The sequence below is a fragment of the Heloderma suspectum genome, chromosome 4 (assembly GCF_057233095.1).
Source record: "Heloderma suspectum isolate Gila_16-S chromosome 4, 16-S_ref, whole genome shotgun sequence".
NCBI classification, from domain to species: Eukaryota; Metazoa; Chordata; class Lepidosauria; order Squamata; family Helodermatidae; genus Heloderma; species Heloderma suspectum.
The window spans coordinates 71,839,379-71,860,252 of NC_139461.1; the positions used below are offsets into that span (position 1 = coordinate 71,839,379).

Below are 20,874 nucleotides of genomic sequence, written 5' to 3' on the forward strand. Positions count from 1 at the left end.
GCAGGCTAACAGGAAAAAGGCAAAACTTTGCTGTTATGCATCTTGTAATGAGATCCATTGAAGGCCCAAAGTCAAATCAGAAATGAACTCTAGTAATAACAAATGGTCCACCCCTTTTACCCCCCCCTTTGTGTGTGTGCATGTGTGACAGGTAGAAGGAGATCTTTTTCTTACATTCCATTATCACTGATGCAGCTTGTTAAATCAATAGCACAATATTTGGGCAAAATGTTGCTAGCGGACACATACATCCACTGACATACTAAGTTGCACATGATAACAGCGGTAATGCTGTAGGTTCACTGATAGTTTTATCACAAGAACATTTAAGGATAAATAATCCTTTCTTAACTCAGTCACTTTAATTGTTTTGGTTTGAATAACTATCTACATTGCTTTGTTTAAAAGGGACCTCCTTGGAAGCTAAGCTAATATGGTATAATTTTAAGTTTCCCATGGGTATTTCTACACCAGTTATTGAATTTTTTTTTCTTGTGAATTTTAGAGGCCCAAAGCTGTGATTTCCTTTTTTATTATGAACACCATCTGGTTAGTGTCACCTCCCCAACATATAAAACATCTAAAAAGTGGGTGTCGGGTGTGACTCATTAGAAAGACTCTTATCTTTTAACACTGTGAAGATAATGTGATCTGGGAAGAGCACAGAACTCCATAGCCAAATGGAGGCCACTGCCTCATTCTTCTGTTTCCCTTCTGACTAGGACATGATGCTCCACCCCCTCCTCTCCTTTCAGGCCAATACAAGGAGATGAAACTGCACAGCAGCAGCATGTACCCAATATTCAAGTTATAAAGGGAAAAAAGGGAGGCCCATCTAACTCACAAAAAGTGGTAGTGGCAGCAGTGCTGTGACTCATCAGAGGTCAGGCCATGCTCCGTAGGTGGGGCCCAACCTACCTGTTGAAGACCAATGGGTTAGAATAGAGAGAGAAATATCATATGGTGGCTTTCAGTACAGACATTTTCAAATGACATTATTCCTTTAGCAAAAAGGTTCTGGAGTCAGTTTCCACTCCAGGCTAACATATACATTCATAATATAGATTTTGTCAATATAGAACCCTACAGAGGACAAAGTAATTGTGTGCTACTCATGCACCTTTGGAAGGTGAGACTATTTTGAAGAATAATATTAGAGTCTGATCCCCAATCTATTCAAATCTGTGGTATTTTTCTATTGGTGGCTTGCAGTCAAGCAGTTGTTTTGTTATAAAGGAGGTTGAATATTATTATTATTATTATTATTATTCATTTTTTAAAAATAATACATGAGAATAATACATCAGACCAAAGGCCTATCCAGTTCTGTTTCCCACAGTGGTCAACCAGATGCTTATGAGAAGCCAAAAGAAGGGCATGAGGGCACTATTATTATTATTATTAAATTTATTAATCGCCCATCTGGCTGGTCACCCAGCCACTCTGGGCGATGTACAACATACAATAAAACAGTTTAAAACAATAAAATTCTACAATAAAAACATTTTCTAAAATACCCTAACCCACTCCAAATGCCTGCCTGAACAACCACGTTTTTAATGCATGACGGAAGCTCATTAAAGAGGGGGCATGACGGAGTTCCTTAGGGAGGGAGTTCCACAGAGTGGGGGCCACCACAGAAAAGGCCCTGCCACACTGGGCCCTGTCACCATCCTCTCACACTGTTGTACCTCAGTAACTGGTGTACATACGCATGCTGTCTCTAATCCTGGAGTTAGCAAATAGACATTATGATGACCAGTACCAATTGATAACCTTACTCTCTATGAATCTGTCTAACTCCATTTTAAAACCTTCTATGTTAGTGGCCATTACCACATCTAGAGGAATAGCAACATTACAAATAGCTACCTCAAAAGGAGGTGGCTGGAACCAAAGAGAAAAAAGGGAAGGGTGGGGAGGGTGAAGTGTGGTGTCTTGACTTGAGCAAGAAAAAGAAAAGGTTTGTTTCTTCATATCGTACCTGGGTTTGTTTCTTCATATCGTACCTGTCAGAATAGTGTATGTATCTTTGTCTCCTTATCCTCTGCTGCCAAAAGAAACAGGGTTGGCAGAAAGAAAAGTACATGCAGGACATCACCTTTATAACTCAATCTTATGCATCCATGTTTCACGCAGTTCTAATTTTTGTGAACCGCCCATAGCGCTTCAGCTACTGGGCAGTATATAAATGTAATAAATAAATAAATAAACTAAAAAATAATTAAAAAATGGGCTTACTCCCAGATAATTGTGCATTGAATTGCAGCCTTTATCTTTTCAGTAAAAGTTGAACTTTTTGACACAGTGATCAGGAAGATCCTCTGACACAGTTGTGTATTTCTGCATAGTTATTTGTTCATCACAGCAAGGACCTTCCTAGTCCCTCTTCTCCAGTGGATATGCTGCATGAGGGTCGAGACTTCGTTGTCTTATATCTCTATGTACGTTTAGAGTCCTCTTCCATATGAACCTGCTTGTTTGCTGAAATTGTCATTTGAAGCCCTGTTCTGGGTGCCCCTGCCATCAAAGGTTAGGCAGGTGGAGATCAGAGGCAGGGTTTTCTCAGTGCCACATCCAGGCTTTGAAATCTCCTCCACAGAGAGGTCTGTTTGACTTCCACTCTCCTCTCATTTCAGTGCCAAGTTAAATCAGTTTAATTTGGATAAGCATTTGGGGAAGGAGGAGTATGATGAAACCCTTTAATGAAGTCTTGTGTAGATGATTATTAGCCAGTGTAATCCACTCTTGCGCCTTACCCCAGTATAACTTTTGTATTCCAGTTTTTTCATTCTCCAGTTATTTAATATTCCTTTATTATACTGGGAATGTGTTTTTTTCATATTCTTTTTCTTATTACTGCACCAGTGTTCTGTCGTGTCCAAAACACAGGGAGCTATACATGTATATCTGGATAGTTAAGCCTGGGAAGTGGAGTGCCCTTGTAATTTACCCACAGAGAGGCAACAGAAACAAAGTCTGAACTTTTTCAGAAAATGAAGTTTACTGAGAAGAATATAACAAATATAACAAATATAACAAATAGCAATTAAATGGTCAACTATGAGGCTTCCCTGGAAGACAGAGAGAAGCAGAGGGTTGGGTTGTGGAGTAAATGTCATGGTTGTATAGTATGGTTTTTGGCTTCAGAGGAGAAGGCAGTGGCGCTGGGGACTCCAGTTCTGGAGGTGCTGCAATTCCATTCAGGGTTTTAGTTGCCACCAACCAAAACTCTAATGGTGCTATTCAAGGTGCTGAAAGGTGCTATTCAAGGTGCAGGACCCTATCCCAAAATGGGTTCAGCCCTTGGATAACACTTTTCAGCACCTTGGATAGCACTGTTAGAGCTTTGGCTTGTGGTAACTAAAACCCTGAATGGAAGCACAGCCCCTCCAGAACTGGAGTCACCACCTGCCACTGGAAGAAGAGGAAAGGAGGGAGGATTGCAGCAGGACTTAGGAAGAAGACAGGAGAAGAAAGAGAGAATAAAAGATGGGAGAGAAAGAATTATTACCAGGGCTTCCTTATTGCTCTGTCTGGAGACTGGAAGATAGGGTGATGACTCAAGGGGGCAAGACAGACACCAGGTGGGAAGTTGCAAACTTTAGGGAGGGGGGAAAGGCTTGGCAGAGGGCAAGCACAAACTCAGGGGAAGGGAATGAGAGACATAGGCGTAAACTACATCATATGTTAAATGAGTGGCATGAAGTTTACCCTCTCTTCCCTTTATACTTACAAGTAGGCACCCAGGGCCCAGATCTGGATCGGGATCACCACATATGGGTAGGGGAGGTTTAAACTTTCCCCTCCAAGCCACTTATTTACCTAAATTCGACCCCTGCACAGGGGTGTGTGTGTAGGGGCAAATTTAGGAAAACAAGTGGCTGGGAGGGAAAAGTTTCAATCTTCTCTGTGTGCAAGGGTCCCAATCAGGATTATGCCCTTGGACACTTATTTTTAAGTAAAAAAGAAAGAAAGAGTAAGCTGCATGTTACATATTTAATGTCTCATGTAGCCTAGCCCTTTAGAGACAGAAGGGGAGGCAAGGACTCTAACTCTGTGGAAGAATCCTGGTGTGCTGGAGCAGTTAGAGACTTGCATGTTGAAGACCTTACAAAAGAATGGAGTGGATATGGAAGGGTGATTTCAGGCACACAACATTTTCACGTGCTTATTTAACCAAAGAATAGAATGTACACTGATCATGGGATTTACCCTACTTCTTGTTACAGTGCCCTTTTCTTCCAGGGCTTTCAGTAGCCAGTTCAATAGGTAGTGTAATGCAGCTTGATTAGATTAGAACCAGACCAATTGAATAGAGGGTGTGCCACTGCCTTGGCCATGTTAATATAAAAAAATCAGCAGGAAACTTGGAGTACACCTTCATTTGGCATGTACAGCCAAGCTCATCTTTCCCATGCAAAATGGAACATTTTGGGAGCCAAGATGTTGAGAAACGTATAAAATGGTTACAGAACTTTACTCTCCTAGCATTTAGTCTCCTGGCAACACTTTGGCAGGGCTTTATTTGACTAAGAGGTTCTGAACACCTTTACCTTTTAGCATTTACAAGAAATTAGTTTATAAAACCCCACATACCACATAATGTGAAGTGTATAATGTATATATTATATCAGACTTAAGGCTGGCAAAGGATTTCCAAGTTCAGAGATTCTAAGGTCATGCATTAGGGAAGAACAGCACCAAAGTGTGTGTGTGTGTGTATGTGTGTATAAAATAATATCCTGCCCTTCCATACTAGATTCCCAAGGGTGCTTCCAGATGAGGTGCCATTACCCTGCCTCATTCATGGGGTGTGTGTGTCCAGATGTCAACATCTTCTACTCATGACCCTCACATGCTTTCTTACTGCTTCTTCCATCTTTCCCCTTAATGCAGAAAATCTGTTAAGGAGAAACAGATGAAACAGCTGCACAGCGCCTTCTGATTGCTAGTGCTAGGAGCCCTCCATCTGGAAGCACCCTAAGGTGGCTAACAAATTCAATTTCTCTCTCTCTCTCTCTCTCTCTCTCTCACACACACACACACACACAAATATATACACACACAAAAAGAACAGACAGTTAAAACCAAAATCCAGTAGACAATGCACCAGGGCAAAAAGTAGTCAACCCAATAGGTCAAAGGCTTGCTGACACAGGAGGAATGACTTCACACATCAGTGGAAGGCCATCAGAGAGGGAGCTAGTTGGCATGGCCTGGGTGCAGCCATTGAGAAGGACATCTGCTGCATCCCTTCCAAACACACCTCTGGTGTTGGTGAGATGTGGAGGAGAGTCTTTCCCAAACATCTTAATAGACAGGCCAGTTCTTATTGGAGGGGATGGTCCTTCAGGAAACCTTTGTTGTTTATTTTTTGCTAATATGTCTAAATACATTTTGAGGAAGAGGGGAAAGATTTAAGATTTCCTGTGTTTTCAAGAAGGGCCATACTGGCTAAATTCTGTGACATTGTATTCTTCTTTTCCAAGCCAGGTAGTAGAAATCTAACCTGGATGTGGTGTGGTTTGGCAATTCTTCCTTCTTACCAGTATAGTCCCATTTAATTTGCAGCTGAGTGCAAAGTACAGCAACTGATCCATGTTCTACCAATGGCAAAAGCAGCTGTTGCTCAGGTTCAGGATCAAAAGTATACAAAGTAGATATAAAGTCATTTAGAGCTTTGTATCTGCCTGCAGCTTCAGCTGTAGAAGATACAGAAGTGGTGGACCTAATGAACTGCCCTTTAGTTTCCTTGAGACTGCTAGCATAGGTACCAATTAAGAGTTTGTTATAGCAGTGGTTTTGGGAAAGAGACAGTTGTCCTCTGGGAACAGCATAGAGACAATGAACCTGTTTACAACAGTGTGCTGTACAGCTGCTGCATTGCAGAATCATAGATGGAAATGATTAGGTCATCTAGTTTTGACTTTACAGGATTGATCCCTCCAGCACAGTATAAGTTGAAAGACAGAAAAAGAATTAGCTCAAACCTGTCATGTAGAAGTTTGATACCTGACCCACTCTTTCCACATTTTGGTTCAGACCATTAGGTATGGAGCAGGGTCTGAGGAGAGAAACTGACATCAGTAACAGAGATTCAGTGCCAATGCATTAATTTAAAATGTAATTAATTGTCCAAGGTAGAAGACAGAAGATCAGTACCTCAGCCAGTAGTCTCTTCTGCTGCCAATTTGATACACAGCTGTTGACCCTCTCACAATCCTCTGATTACTTTAGAACAAAGAATGAATGAACTAGTATGTATGTACAAATGGAGATTTGTGGAAAAAAACCTTGTATAAGTTGTTATTAGATCCCACCCCCCTTTTTCTTTTTTTACTATAAATTAAGCATATTTTTATTTTAAACATTGCTTAACTTTTATTTATATGGATTACTCTATGCAAACCTTTCTTATGTATTTAAAATTATTTTTTTTTTGGTAACACATATTTTTTCTAAATTGCCATCCTTTCTAGAATGTCTGCACTACTGCCACTTTTAAAACAAAAAGAAAAAATGCTCACATGATTTCTGTGTTTGGATTCACTTTAAAATATTTCATTTTTCCATATTTAAATTATGTTATTTTTTATTATCAACATCTATACACTGCCTTACCTGCTAAAAAGCCATCAAAACGGTGTACAACAGTTTAAATCAATAAAACTGAACAAAAAACAGTAGAAACAACTAAAACATTAAAAACTACACATTTTAAAAGGCTAAATTGAAAAGATGCAACTTTATACTTTTTCTAAAGGCCAAGGAAGTGGGGACCAATTGTAGTTCTTAAGAAAGCATGTTCTATAGGGGAAAGCCCTTTCATGTGTGCCTGAGAAACAGGCCTCTGCAGGTAATGGTGCCCTCAAAAGGGCCTCTCCTGCAGAACTTTGTACTCGGGCAAGTCCATGGTGAGACAGGCAGTCCCTTAAATAGCCAGGTCCTAAGCCATTTGGGGCTAAAACCAACACCTTAAAATTCATCTGGAAAGCAATTATCATAGAATCATAGAATAGTAGGGCTGGAAGGGGCCTACAAGGCCATCGAGTCCAACCCCCTGCTCAATGCAGGAATCCAAGTCAGAGCATCCCTGACAGATGGCTGTCCAGCCTCGTCTTGAACGCCACCAGTGTGGGAGAGCCCACTACCTCCCTAGGTCATTGGTTCCATTGTCACATTGCTCTAACAGTCAGGAAGTTTTTCCTGATGTTCAGCTGGAATCTGGCTTCCTGTCACTTGAGCCTATTATTCCGTGTCCTGCACTCTGCGATGATCGAGAAGAGATCCTGGCCTTCCTCTCTGTGACAATCTTTCAAGTACTTGGAAGAGCACCATCATATCTCCCCTCAGTCTTCTCTTCTCAGGGCTAAACATGGCCAGTTCTTTCAATCTCTCTCCATAGGGCTTTGTTTCCAGTCCCTTGATCATCTTTGTTGCCCTCCTCTGAACCCTCTCCAGTTTGTCTGCACCCTTCTTAAAATGTGGTGCCCAGAACTGGACACAGTACTCCAGATGAGGCCTAACCAGTGCTGAGAAGAGGGGAACTAGTACTTCCCGGGATTTGGAAGCTATGCTTCTATGAATGCAGCCCAAAATAGCATTGGCCTTTTTTGCAGCCACATCACATTGTTGGCACATATTCAATTTGTGATCGACAACAATTCCAAGATCCTTCTCGCTTATAGTGTTGCTGAGCCATGTATCCCCCATCTTGTAACTGTGCATTTGGTTTCTTTTTCCTAGGTGCAGAACTTGGCATTTATCCCTATTAAATGTCATTCTGTTGTTTTCTGTCCAGAGCTCCAGTCTATCAAGATCACTTTGAATTTTGTTTCTGTCTTCCAAGGTATTAGCTATCCCGCCCAATTTTGTGTCATCTGCAAATTTGATCAGCATTCCCTGCACCTCCTCCTCCAAGTCATTAATAAAAATGTTGCACTGGGCCCAAGACTGAGCCTTGCGGTACCCCGCTCGTTACCTCTCCCCAGTTGGAGAAGATCCCATTGATAAGCACTCTTTGATTCCGATTCTGTAGCCAACTGTGGATCCACCAGAGCATTGTTTCATCTAGCCCACTTTGAGCTACTTTGCTCATCACGATATCATGGGGCACTTTGTCGAAAGCTTTGTTGAAGTCGAGGTATATTATGTCCACAGCATTCCCACAGTCCACAAGGGAGGTTACCTGATCAAAAAATGAGATCAGATTCGTCTGGCAGGATTTGTTCTTGACAAATCCATGTCGGCTTCGAGTAATCACGGTATTGTTTTCAAGGTGCTTACAGATGGATTGCTTTATAGAATCATAGAATAATAGAATAGTAGGGTTGGAAGGGGCCTACAAGGCCATCGAGTCAAACCCCCTGCTCAATGTAGGAATCCAAGTCAGAGCATCCCTGACAGATGGCTGTCCAGCCTCATCTTGAATACCACCAGTGTGAGAGAGCCCACTACCTCCCTAGGTCATTGGTTCCATTGTCATATTGCTCTAACAGTCAGGAAGTTTTTCCTGATGTTCAGCTGGAATCTGGCTTCCTGTCACTTGAGCCCATTATTCCGTGTCCTGCACTCCGGGTTGATCGAGAAGAGATCCTGGCCTTCCTCTCTGTGACAACCTTTCAAGTCCTTGAAGAGTGCTATCATATCTCCCCTCAGTCTTCTCTTCTCTAGGCTAAACATGCCCAGTTCTTTCAGTCTCTCCTCATAGGGCTTTGTTTCCAGTCCCCTGATCATCTTTGTTGCCCTCCTCTGAACCCTCTCCAGTTTGTCTGCATCCTTCTTAAAATGTGGTGCCCAGAACTGGACACAGTACTCCAGATGAGGCCTAACCAGTGCTGAGAAGAGGGGAACTAGTACTTCCCGGGATTGGGAAGCTATGCTTCTATGAATGCAGCCCAAAATAGCATTGGCCTTTTTTGCAGCCACATCACACTGTTGGCTCATATTCAGCTTGTGATCGACAACAATTCCAAGAACCTTCTTGCTTGTAGTGTTGTTGAGCCACGTATCCCCCATCTTGTAACTGTGCATTTGGTAGGTGCAGAACTTGGCATTTATCCCTATTAAATGTCATTCTGTTGTTTTCTGTCCAGTGCTCCAGTCTATCAAGATCACTTTGAATTGTGTTTCTGTCTTCCAAAGTATTAGCTATCCTGCCCAATTTTGTGTCATCTGCAAATTTGATCAGCGTTCCCTGCACCTCCTCCTCCAAGTCATTCATAAAAATGTTGAAGAGCACTGGGCCCAGGACTGAGCCCTTCGGTACCCCACTTGTTACCTCTCCCCAGTTTGAGAAGGTCCCATTGATAAGCACTCTTTGATTCCGATTCTGTAGCCAACGGTGGATCCACCGGATTGTTGTTTCATCTAGCCCACTTTGAACTAGTTTGCTCATCAGGATATCATGGGGCACTTTGTCGAAAGCTTTGCTGAAGTCGAGGTATATTATGTCTACAGCATTCCCATGGTCCACAAGGGAGGTTACTTGATCGAAAAATGAGATCAGATTCGTCCGGCAGGACTGGTTCTTGACAAAACCATGTTGGCTTTGAGTAATCATTGCATTGTTTTCAAGGTGCTTACAGATGGATTGCTTTATCATCTGCTCCAGAATTTTCCCTGGGATTGATGTCAGACTGACTGGTCTGTAGGTCCCAGGTTCCTCCTTTTTACCCTTTTTTGAAGATAGGGACAACATTAGCCCTCCTCCAGTCTTCTGGCACTTCACCCATCCTCCATGATTTCTCAAAGAGAATAGACAGTGGTTTTGAGAGTTCTTCTGCCAGTTCCTTTATTACTCTAGGATGCAGTTCATTTGGCCCTGGAGATTTGAACTCATTCCAAGTAATTAGGTGTTCCTTGACCATATGCCTATCGCTCTCAAGCTGCAATCCTGCCCCTTCAGTCTGTTCTTCGCCTTTGCCAGGGGGGTCATAGATAGGCTGACCATATTTCCTTGAGACAAAAACGGGATATTGGGATGACAAAAACGGGATGGGGTTATGTAATATTCTGTATTCATGAAAAAGTAAGATGATAACAAATGTTTTATTACATGAACATATTGAGCTAACAATTATTCTTCAGTGACAGAACTCATACAAAAATTTAGGTAGACGTAGAAGGGGACTGTATTTCACCATGATCGTACCATGAATATTTCTCTGATGAAGTAATCTTACGCAGCAAATTTCGGTCTTTCAACACCTTATCATAAAACTTCTCACACTCCATGATGCAATTTTGTTTTACAACTAACATAGCCCTTATTGTCTCAACACTTAATCTAGATTTTTCCTTTGACCATATACCATTCATAACAGAAAATATTCTCTCGACAGGTGCTGTACTTCCTATTGTGTACTGCACAATATAACAAAACAACTGCAGCTCCCTTTGTGGTCTCTCAGGCTATAAGAGACTTAAAAAACAACCTAAACTCACTGCAAAAAACATGGAAAAGGGCACAAATGAATAACACTAATTTATTGCATATACACAAAAAACCCACTCATAAATATACATGTATAAAATACTTATGAAGTATCACATGAGCAGTAAACAAATCTGTATGGCATACCACACTGAACACTCTAATGCAGGACTGCAGTGGTCAGACTGCAAAAAATCATAAACATACACCAAAAAGAAAAAAAAAAGGACTGAACACCCCAACTGCTATCACAAGCTGTATATGCTAATGTCCCACCGGAGAGTTCCACTGTAATAAAAAAAATAGCTAACAGCTTGTTGAACTAAAATATAAGTCTGACTCAAACTGAATGTAAGGCAGAAAGAATCTCTATGGGCGGAATGATGGTAGAAATAACAGTAAGACTCACCCTCCTGGCTCCCACACGCTGAATAGGGCTTAGTGATCGCCTCTTGAATTCCCCGCCACTTCAGACAAGCAAGGGGGTGGCATCTGATCGTCGCCAACTCAAGAAGCCTGGCCCTGACTGGATAAAGTAAATGGAACTTCCTCTTTCGTCACACTAGTAGTTTTACTGCACGCATTGATTAGCATAGAGCCTTATGATAAACGTGTTCAGTTTTTTTTTTTACAAAAAATTAAAAACGGGACAAAATTGACATTTATATTAAAATGACGGGACGGTTGGGAAATATGAAAAAAATGGTACTGTCCCTTTTAAAACAGTATGTATGGTCAGCCTATAAGACCCTCTTTTGGGAGAAGACTGAGCTAAACTAGGAATTGGCAACCAGTGCAGGTCTTTTAGGATATATGTAATGCTGTCCTGATATCATGCAGCAGTTAGCAGCCTAGCTGCTGCATTTTGCACCAATTGAAGCTTCTGGACACTCTTCAGGGGTAGCCCCATGTAGAGTGCATTGCAATAGTCTAAATGTGATGCAACCAAGGCATAGATAACTGTCACCAAGACAGACAGATTCAGGAAGGGTCACAGCTGGCGCACCAAGCATAATTGTGCAAACACATTCCTTACCACTACAGACACTGAAGATCCAGGGACAGTGTAGGATCAAGGAGCACAACCCCTTCCAGAAACCCAGGCCCTGAGTCAGGCTTTCTACTGACCAACAACACCTCTGTCTTGTCTGGGTTTAACTTCCACTTGTTCACCCTCATCTAATTCAGTATTGAATCCAGACAGCATTCAAGGGTTTTAACTGCTTCCTTGGTGTTAAGTTAAAGCAAAATAGAGTTGGGTGTCATCAGCATATTGGTGGCACCTTACTCCAAAGCTCCAAATTACTTCTCCCAGTGGTTTCATGTAGATATTAAACAACGTGGGGAACATGATGGAATCATGTGGAATACCACAGACCAATAGCAGTGAAGCTGAACAGTAATCCCCCAGCACCACTTTCTGGATATGGCCTGTCAGAAAGGACCGGAACCACTGCAAAGGCGCACCCCCAAGGCCCACCCCCATCAGATGGTCTAGAAGGATACCATGGTTAATGGTACTGAAAGTCGCTGAGATGTCCAAGAGAACTAATAGGGTTGTGCTCCCCACATCCAGTTCCCAGTGTAGGTCATACACCAAGGCAACCAAAGCAAACTTAGTAGGGATGGCAGAGAATTCCGCCACGGATCACGGTGTGGCTGAATGCCAGTGCATTCGGCCCCCCGAACTCTGTGGCGGAACGGCCTGCCACCCCCCCGCCCCCCGTGGATCCCCCCCCGGGATGAGACTCACCTGGGGCGGATCTTCTGGGTGGTGGTGGCGGTGGTGGCGGCAGCTGCGGCAGCTGCGGCGGCTGCAGCGGCTGGTCTTCCGACTGGCTGCCGCTGCCACCATTTCCATTCTTGTTAAAAAAAAAAAAAAAGATGTGATAGTAAAGCCTGTCATGGTTAGGTTTAAAAAAAAAAAAACCACGACGTGATAGGCTACGTAAATCTTTACGTAGCCTATCATGGCTGGGTGGGTTTAAAAAACAACAACAACCGCATACGCAAATAGCGGTGGCTACGGCTGCCGCCATTTGCGTTCCTTCTTTTTGCTCATCTTAGTCTATGTAAATATTTACGTAGACTATGACGGCGAAAATCAAGGGGAACGCAAATAGTGTAGCGGGAGCTTTTTGCGTCCCTTTTTGATTCCCCGTTTTAGCCTACGTAAATATTTTTGTTTTTTGTTTTTACGCAGAGTCCTCCGCGGCCGGAAATCCGGCTGCGGACGGCTCTGGCCTGGTTGGGCCTGGCCAGCTGCTCCGTGGAGCTGCCACGGAGCACAGCCGGCTGTGGAGGATTCCGGGGGGGGAGGAATGGAGCACCTCCCCCCCGTCGAGGATTCCAGGGGGAGGGACGGAATGCCTCCCCCCCCCATCAACATAATCCGCGAAAGGTAAGTGACTTTTGTACATCCCTAAAACTTAGTCCCATATTCCAGCTGAAAGCCCAGTTGAAATGGATCCAGATAACCAGTTTCATCCAGATGCATTTGGAGTTGCAACACAACCATCTTCTCAATCCCTTTTGCCAAGAATGGTACATTTGAGACTAGCCTAGAATTAGAAAGTTCTCCTGGGTCGAGGGAAGGGTTGTTTTTTTTTAATAAAGGTCTTGTTATTGCCTCTTTAAAGCAAGACAAAACAACTGCTCCTGCGAAGAGGCAATTATAACTTTCCTTACTCTTGGCATTAATCCTATCTTGGCTGATCTAGTCAGCCAAGAGAGGCAAGGGGCAAGGGGCAAGTACACGGATGGTAGCCCTCATGCTCCAGATGCCCTGTCCACCTCCTCAAGATCCACATGCTGAAAATAATCCAAAATGCCATACCAGGTAAGGGGAACAAAGGAGAGATGTGTAATATCTATCCCTTGTTCCGGGCCTGTCCAGAGCCAAAGGATAGCTAGAGGAGGCATGACTCCACCTTCTGGCCTTTGTTTGCTGCTCTGCAATGCCAGGTCTATTACCCAGAAAACATCTGTCATTGCAGACATGGCATGTATTACGGAGACCTGGCTGGCTGAGGCCGCTTCTCCAACTCTTGCGGCCATGTGCCCAGCTGGATTTTCATATGCACAGCAGCAAAGGGCTGGGGATCGGGGAGGGTGTGTGGCTGTTATCTACCGGGAGTCCTTGGTCTTCACCAAACCCCCTCTCTGGGAGACCAAGGTTGCTGAGTGCATGTACTGGAGGTTGGGCCCGAAGGGCAGTCTGGGGATTCTGCTCGTGTACTGTCCACCCTGCTGCACGACTGACTCCCTGGCTGAGGTGGTCTCTGATGTGCGTGTATAGTCCCCTAACTTATTGGTGTTGGGGGACTTCAATGTACATTCAAAGGCTGTCCTCAAGGAGGCACCTTGGGACTTCATGGAGACCATGGCTTCCTGGGAGATGTACTCTATTTCATCTGGGCCCACCCATGTAGCTGGTCATGCACTAGACCTTGTGTTTGTTTCTGGAGAAGCAGGGAGTGATCTGGAAGTCAGGGGTATATCCACCACTCCCTTGTCACGGTCAGATCAGTATCTGGTGACGTTGGACTTCTTGATTCCACACCCCTTCTGCAGGGGTGGAGGACCCATTAAAATGGTCTGCCCCAGGCATCTCATGGATCCGAATGGATGCCTGAACACGCTTGAAGATTCTCTGGAGAATGCAAATGACCACTGGGTTAAGACCCTGGTGGGTGAGTGGAATGCTGCAATCACTGGGGCATTAGATCAGGTGGCTCCAATTCAAGGTGTTGGTTTTGACCTTTTAAACCCTATATGGTTCCAGCCCAGCCTATCCCAAGGAGCACCTCCAGCAACACCAGACAGGCCTCTCAACAAGATCAGCCTCGGATGGCCTTCTCTCTGCCCTATCAGCCAGGACAGCTAGGCTGGTGAGGACAAGGGAGAGTGCCTTCTCTGTGATGGCCCCCACTCTGTGGAACTCCCTCCCTAGGGAATTCCGCCATGCCCCCTCTTTAATGAGCTTCAACCACACATTGAAAACTTGGTTGTTCAGGCAGGCATTTGGGGTGGGCTAGGGAAATTTTTAGAAAATGATGTTTTAATGTCTAATTTTATTGTTTTTAAACTGTTTGTATTATTGTACATCGCCCAGAGTGGCCGGGTGACCGGCCAGATGGGCGATTAAGAAAATACATACATACATACAACTGGACAAATGGTAGCCAAGATTTCATTACTCTGATCTGCCCCAATATTAGAATCGAAGTCAATGCAAAACTGAGCAACTGTATCCACCAAGAACAAAGCAAATTGTTCACAGACAGCCACAAACTTCCTATGACTGCAATCCTATACACACTTTTGTGGGAGTAAACTCCCATTGAACTCAGTGGGGCTTACATTTGAGTAGAGATGAACAAAACTGCACCGTACATTCATTTTCCAGACTGTTATTAAGTGCTACTTTCCTAACTCAGTCACCTTATCTATGGTTTTCTTTCTGCCAGCAGCTGTGAGTTTCGGCCTTTTAAGTTACAATATTCTCACAAATCCTGACTAGTGTGACCTTTCTTCTAGCATCCATCTCCTTATTCATATATCTGCTTATTAAAGACATAATCAATAAGTAATAATTTCACTGCTAGGAAATTTTCTGAATCATCTTAGCTGAAAACAGAATATGCACCAATCTCCCTCCCTCTTTCTGATAAAAGAAACAATAACTCTACACATTTTGTGGGATGTTCTTTAGGTCTGGGTACTATATTTAGAGAACAGAGCAGGACGTATAATGTTATATCAAGAACCAAGGTCTGTGCTTTGAAAAGTAAACATTTCCCCTGATTCTATTAGATCATCAAACTAAGTCCCATTTTCAAAGGTCTCTGGCCTATATCAAGGATGAAAAGAGGTGAAGCTGTCTAACTGAAGAACTTCAAGGCTGAAATCTGGATGTGTACAGTCCTAGTTTATGTAACTGCCACAGGCTAAGAGGCAGACCATGAATTGTCAAAGCTGCATTGATTTCCCTGGGTACTTTGATTCATACCTATGGAAGATCTAACAGTAACTGCATCGTTCTGAGTGTTATCTTTTGGGATGGTTTATATAGCAGAAATCTGATAAAATCCCAGATTTATCACATATATTAGATAAGTGATACCTGTGGAGAGTTATTGCTTTGGAAGATTCTCACCTTCTTGACTGATCTAACACTTACAGGAGAAATAAAATTCTAGCTAATTATGGTTTGATTTTTCATATTCCCAACTGGATCAGCTCTGGTATCGATACTGAGTCATGTGAATGCAGGAACAGATCCTTTGGTAAATCCTCTATATAACCCCCCCCCCCCAACCTGGTAATGTATTCTTTTTTAATTTCAGGTGTTTGAATTGTGCTACATATGCTTTGAGAGTTCAATGCATTGAAGTGGATGGAATTTTAAATTGTATTTTGGTTGTAGTTAGGAAAGATTATTGATTCTGCTGATCAAGGTGATGATCTTGAAGGTCAATGTAATTAGATGAGTTTCTCAAACCAGTAATCTGAGAGAAGGATCAGACATTCCTAAATAGTTTTAGTCATGCATGTTTCATAAACATGTATGAACTCTGGAAGTGTGCAAAGGCAATAGAGTATTCAACACTTACCTGGGAGTAAGTGTCATTGAAACTCAGTGTGACTTACTTCTTCATAGACATGCATAAGATTGCACTGTTTATGTTTTATCTGAGAGTAAATGCATAGACTTTTGTTCTGTATTTATTACAACCATCCTGCTGACAATTATGACTTTACAGTGTTAATGATAGGAATAATAACAATAATCAAGTAGGTCAACAATGAACATTGTTTGATATTTCACTTTCAAAGCAGTTTCTAAGACAATATACTTTCTGCTACAGAGAAAACCCGTTTGCAATTTATATTTTGTGGTGTAAATATTTTGGTGGATTACTGAGGACACTGCAGCTGTAATGTTACAGGTGACTTTAGTTTTTGTGTTTAGTTTTTAGACCAGGGAATATTATGGAGTGAAGGAAGAATGACATCAACAATGCATTTGTTTAGCCTTTCATATAACAAGTGCATTTTTAAGAAAATAGTTGAAACTCTATAAATGTTCCAATAGTGACACTTACTCCTGAAAAAATATAATTTTTATGAGACCTTTTTTTAAAGACAAGTAAGCAATAGATACCATTCTCACATTTTTAGCAAGGGAATGTGAATAAACAATTGTTCTGACAACTTTTTATTTCCAAGGCTTTGCTGGAAATGCCAATGGGTTACAAAAGAAAAATGGCATATTATAAATTTCCACGTCCATAGGCTCATTTTTGTCCACTGTAAATGAGAAAACACCGTCATAAAAATATAGAGCTACAAAAGACTGCATAGGTTACCAAATATAAGCCTCCTTTCCATTGAGTCATTAGTGTGTAGATTGGCTCTGCCTATACTGCACTCTGCCTGCCTTCTGGTTTAACTTGGAGAATTTCTAGAATTTATTTCAGAACTGATATATGGTTGATTTGTTGTAGTTTTTAATTTGTGTCTTTTATCTTCCTTACAGCCTACCCTTGTGTATGGGAGTATATGCAAATTGATTAAAATATAATTCAGAAAAGTTGGAAGTCTCTCAAGCAACCTTCTAAACAGCACTAGACTTATTTTGTCTTCAACCTTCTGATCACATTCCTATCTATCATCTGTCTACCTATCTATCTATCTATCTATCTATCCAGGGAGGTAGTAGGCTGTCCCTAGGGTTGTACGAAAATCACTTACCTTTCGGGGATTATGCTGATGGTGGAGGGGGAGGCGTTCTGTCCCTCCCCCTGGAATCCTCACCGGGGGGGGAGGCGCTCCGTTCCTCCCCCCCCGGAATCCTGGCAGGCCGGCTGTGCTCCACAGCAATTCTGCGGAGCTGCCGGCCGGCTCCGCTAGCAGTCGGACATCCGGCCGCTGGCTAGCAGGGACGCAAATGGCGGCGGCTGTAGCCGCCACCGTTTGCGTCCCTGCAGTCAGCCATGATAGGCTACGTAAATCTTTACGTAGCCTATCACGGCTGATTTATTAAAAAACAAACAAACGCACATATGCAAATGGTGGCAGCCACGGCCACCGCCATTTGCGTTCCTTATTTTGGCACATCTTAGTCTACATAAACATTTACGTAGACTAAGATGGCGAAAATAAGGGGAACGCAAATAGCGTCACGTCTACGCTATTTGCATTCCCCTTATTTTCGCCGTCTTAGTCTATATAAATGTTTACATAGACTAAGACGTGCCAAAATAAGGAATGCAAATGGCAGTGGCCATGGCTGCCACCATTTGCGTACGTGCGTTTGTTTCCCCCCCCCCCCGGAATCCCTTTTTGATTCACTGTTTTAGCCGACGTAAATATTTACGTAGGCTAAAATGGGGAATCAAAAAGGGACGCAAATAGCGCCCGCTACGCTATTTGCGTTCCCCTTGATTTTCGCCGTCATAGTCTACATAAATATTTAGGTAGATTAAGAGGGCAAAAATAAGGAACGCAAATGGCGGCGGCCGTAGCCGCTGCCATTTGCGTATGTGGTTTTTTTTTTCTTTTTTAACCCACTCAGCCATGATAGGCTACGTAAAGATTTACGTAGCCTATCACGTCGTGTGTTTTTTTTAAAAAAACCTAGTCATGATAGGCTACGTAAATCTTTACGTAGCCTATCACGTCTTTCTTTCTTTCTTTCTTTTTCTTTCTTTTTTTCTTTTTTACAAGAGTGGAAATGGCGGCGGCGGCAGACGGTCAGAAGACCGGCCGCTGCAGCTGCCGCTGCCGCAGCCACCGCCAGAGCTGCCGCCGCCCAGAAGATCCGCCCCAGGTGAGTCTTGTCCCGGGGGGGGGGGATCCATGGGGGGGCGGGGGGGGCAGGCCGTTCCGCCACGGTGTTCAGGGGGCCGAATGCACTGGCATTCGGCCTCACCGTGATCCGTGGCGGAATTCTCTGCCATCCCTAGTAAGGAATGAAGGAACAAGTTAGAGAGCATCTACCTAGAATATTTTCTAATGTGACACTCATTAGAAGTATTCACTTTTATCCTTACATGCTAGTCAGTGCTGTGAATCTTGGGTGGGATCTGCATGAGGCAGTGCTCAATACATAGAATTATAAGGGAATTCATATCTGACTTTGCTGGTTAGGTAGTAATGATGTGAACATCAGTTGCAAGGTTTTGAGATGTAGGTGGCACTGTTAACTATGGAATTTGTAAAGTCAAATTCTCTCTCTCACAGTAAAAGTAACAAGCTAATGTTCTTTTAGTCTTCTTAAAAACACTCTACGTAGCAGAACAAATTGCTCATACAATACTTTATGGAAAAATCTGTAGAGGCTATTGGTTACTGTAAAACCCTTTTTGGGAGGATTACATTCACAGTCTGTTTTGAATAATCTATCAGTTAACCAACTTGAAATGAGAGTATATGAACTGTCCAGATTATGTTTATAGAAGCATATAAATGATTAAGGAAGTTGAAACGAAGGCTTCATTTGGCCCAGAGCAAAACACGGCTGAACCCATGCAACTATTTTCAATGCCAAGGCTCAACCCTAAACCACTTGAACTACAAATAGATGAAAGAGCCCTTGAGCAAGTGCAAAGTGCACTTTCCTCACCTTTGAGAAATGGCAGTGAGTCCCCGCTCACCAGAGATTTGGGAAAAGATCTTCCAGATCAGTGTGTTTCCATATAGTCTGGAGGCCCCAGCACCTCATTTTCTGCAAACCAAACTCTGGATAAATAAAACCTTTTACTATTCCTTATGAAAATGTAATGATATATAGGTGTACAGTATATTTCTTCTGGCCAGAAATTAAAATACAATTCCTTCAACTATAGCTTTGTATATTCAAAATGGCCTTCCAAATAGCTATTCTATATGCTTGTGGCCAAATCTTTCATTAATTAAAACATTTCTTTTTCATTTACATGTGAATTAGATAATTTTGTAACATAGCTTTTCAAATGGTCTTTCTGATTCTTCATCAACAACTTCATGAGTTTTAAAATACTTTAAATAACATGTATTTATTGATTTATTTCATTTCTATACTGCCCAATAGGTGAAGCTGTCTGGGTGGTTCACAAAAATTAAAACCAGGAAGTATAGCATAAAACAATATAAAATATGAAAGCTTAAAACCACAATACAGAAATTATGATCAATGTAAAATGTAAGATAATCCAAATTATCTGTTTCAAATATATATTTTTTTCATTCAGAATCTTATTTCAAAGATTCTATATTTATTGTGTAATAATAATGTTACTGTCATTAATCGTGTTGCTAAGTATTACTCTGGGACAGTGATTTCCAGATGTCAGTGCCAAGGTCTTTATTTAATCAACTGTAACTAACAGGATGTGTGTTTCCTGGTAGTTTATCTACTCATCCTGTGTTCCCTGTCATTTTTTCCTAGGAAGGAGTTGGTGTAGATGAGAAGCTGTCTTTAAGACAGGTAGCTGTTGTCGAAGATTTCTTTGACATAATCTACTCCATGCATGTGGAAACGGGGCCCAATGGAGAACAAATCAGAAAACATGCTGGACAAAAGAGGACTTACAAAGCAGTAAGTAAACAACCTTACAGCAAAAACAGTGGTACATCTCTAATCTATTATCAAGATTACATAGACAGACAGAATTTAGATTTTTCTTGCACACTTGCCAAAACATGCATTACTATTAACTACATGGGTTTCTGTTAAATCATTTTTCAAAAGCTATAGTTGTACTTTAGTATCAATGGCTACTTGTCAAGTTTAAGGAAAAGTACATTGGTTATGTTATATTTGTTATGTCCAAATGATGGGTGTTATTTGAATACGTTTTTTGGGGTAGATTATGAAGACGTACAAGGACCTATGTCTTACAAGGAGGGAAGTGGATTAGAAGTAACTGGCTAAGTGCATTTAAATATTGTTTCATATACACACTAGTGTTTTTCAAGGTGACATTTTATACTACATCTGTATAAGTCACTGATAGATATTTGTATATCATGCTCATACATACCTGTGCATCTATAGCAATCTAGCTGATTCCTGTATGTTTTTAACTTTATTTGTATTGATTTTTTAAAAAAACAAAACGTCATCTTTACTCTAATAGTTAACCAAAAATATAAATAACAAAGTACCCACCCACAAGTATACTTCCTGAGTTTGAAACCAAAGGTGTGACATGTACACAGGACTTTACCTTAAATAAAAAAGGTGGGGTTACATTTTCGATGCACCTTTACATCATAATAGGACTCTGTAGGCAAGGGTGAATAAGCCCTCCTTTGGCTGTCACTGACTTAATTTAGCAATCCAGAAGATGGCTAGCCTGAAGCCAGTCAGCTGAGTGCTTCAGGTAGAAGTGCAGAACCTCAGCCCCGGAGGCTAAATTCAGCCCACCAGGGGTACCAATCCAGCCCTC

At 42.1% G+C, this 20,874-nt stretch overlaps 1 protein-coding gene across 2 annotated transcripts in view; it reads left to right on the forward strand.

The window, feature by feature from the left end:
* Positions 1-20,874, forward strand: part of NOL4 (nucleolar protein 4) — a 207,321-nt gene that overhangs the window by 42,818 nt on the left and 143,629 nt on the right. For both annotated transcript variants that reach the window (XM_084848084.1, XM_084848085.1), the window contains exon 2: positions 19,872-20,021. In XM_084848084.1, the coding sequence (XP_084704210.1) occupies positions 19,872-20,021 (150 nt within the window). The remainder of the gene's footprint in view (positions 1-19,871; positions 20,022-20,874) is intronic.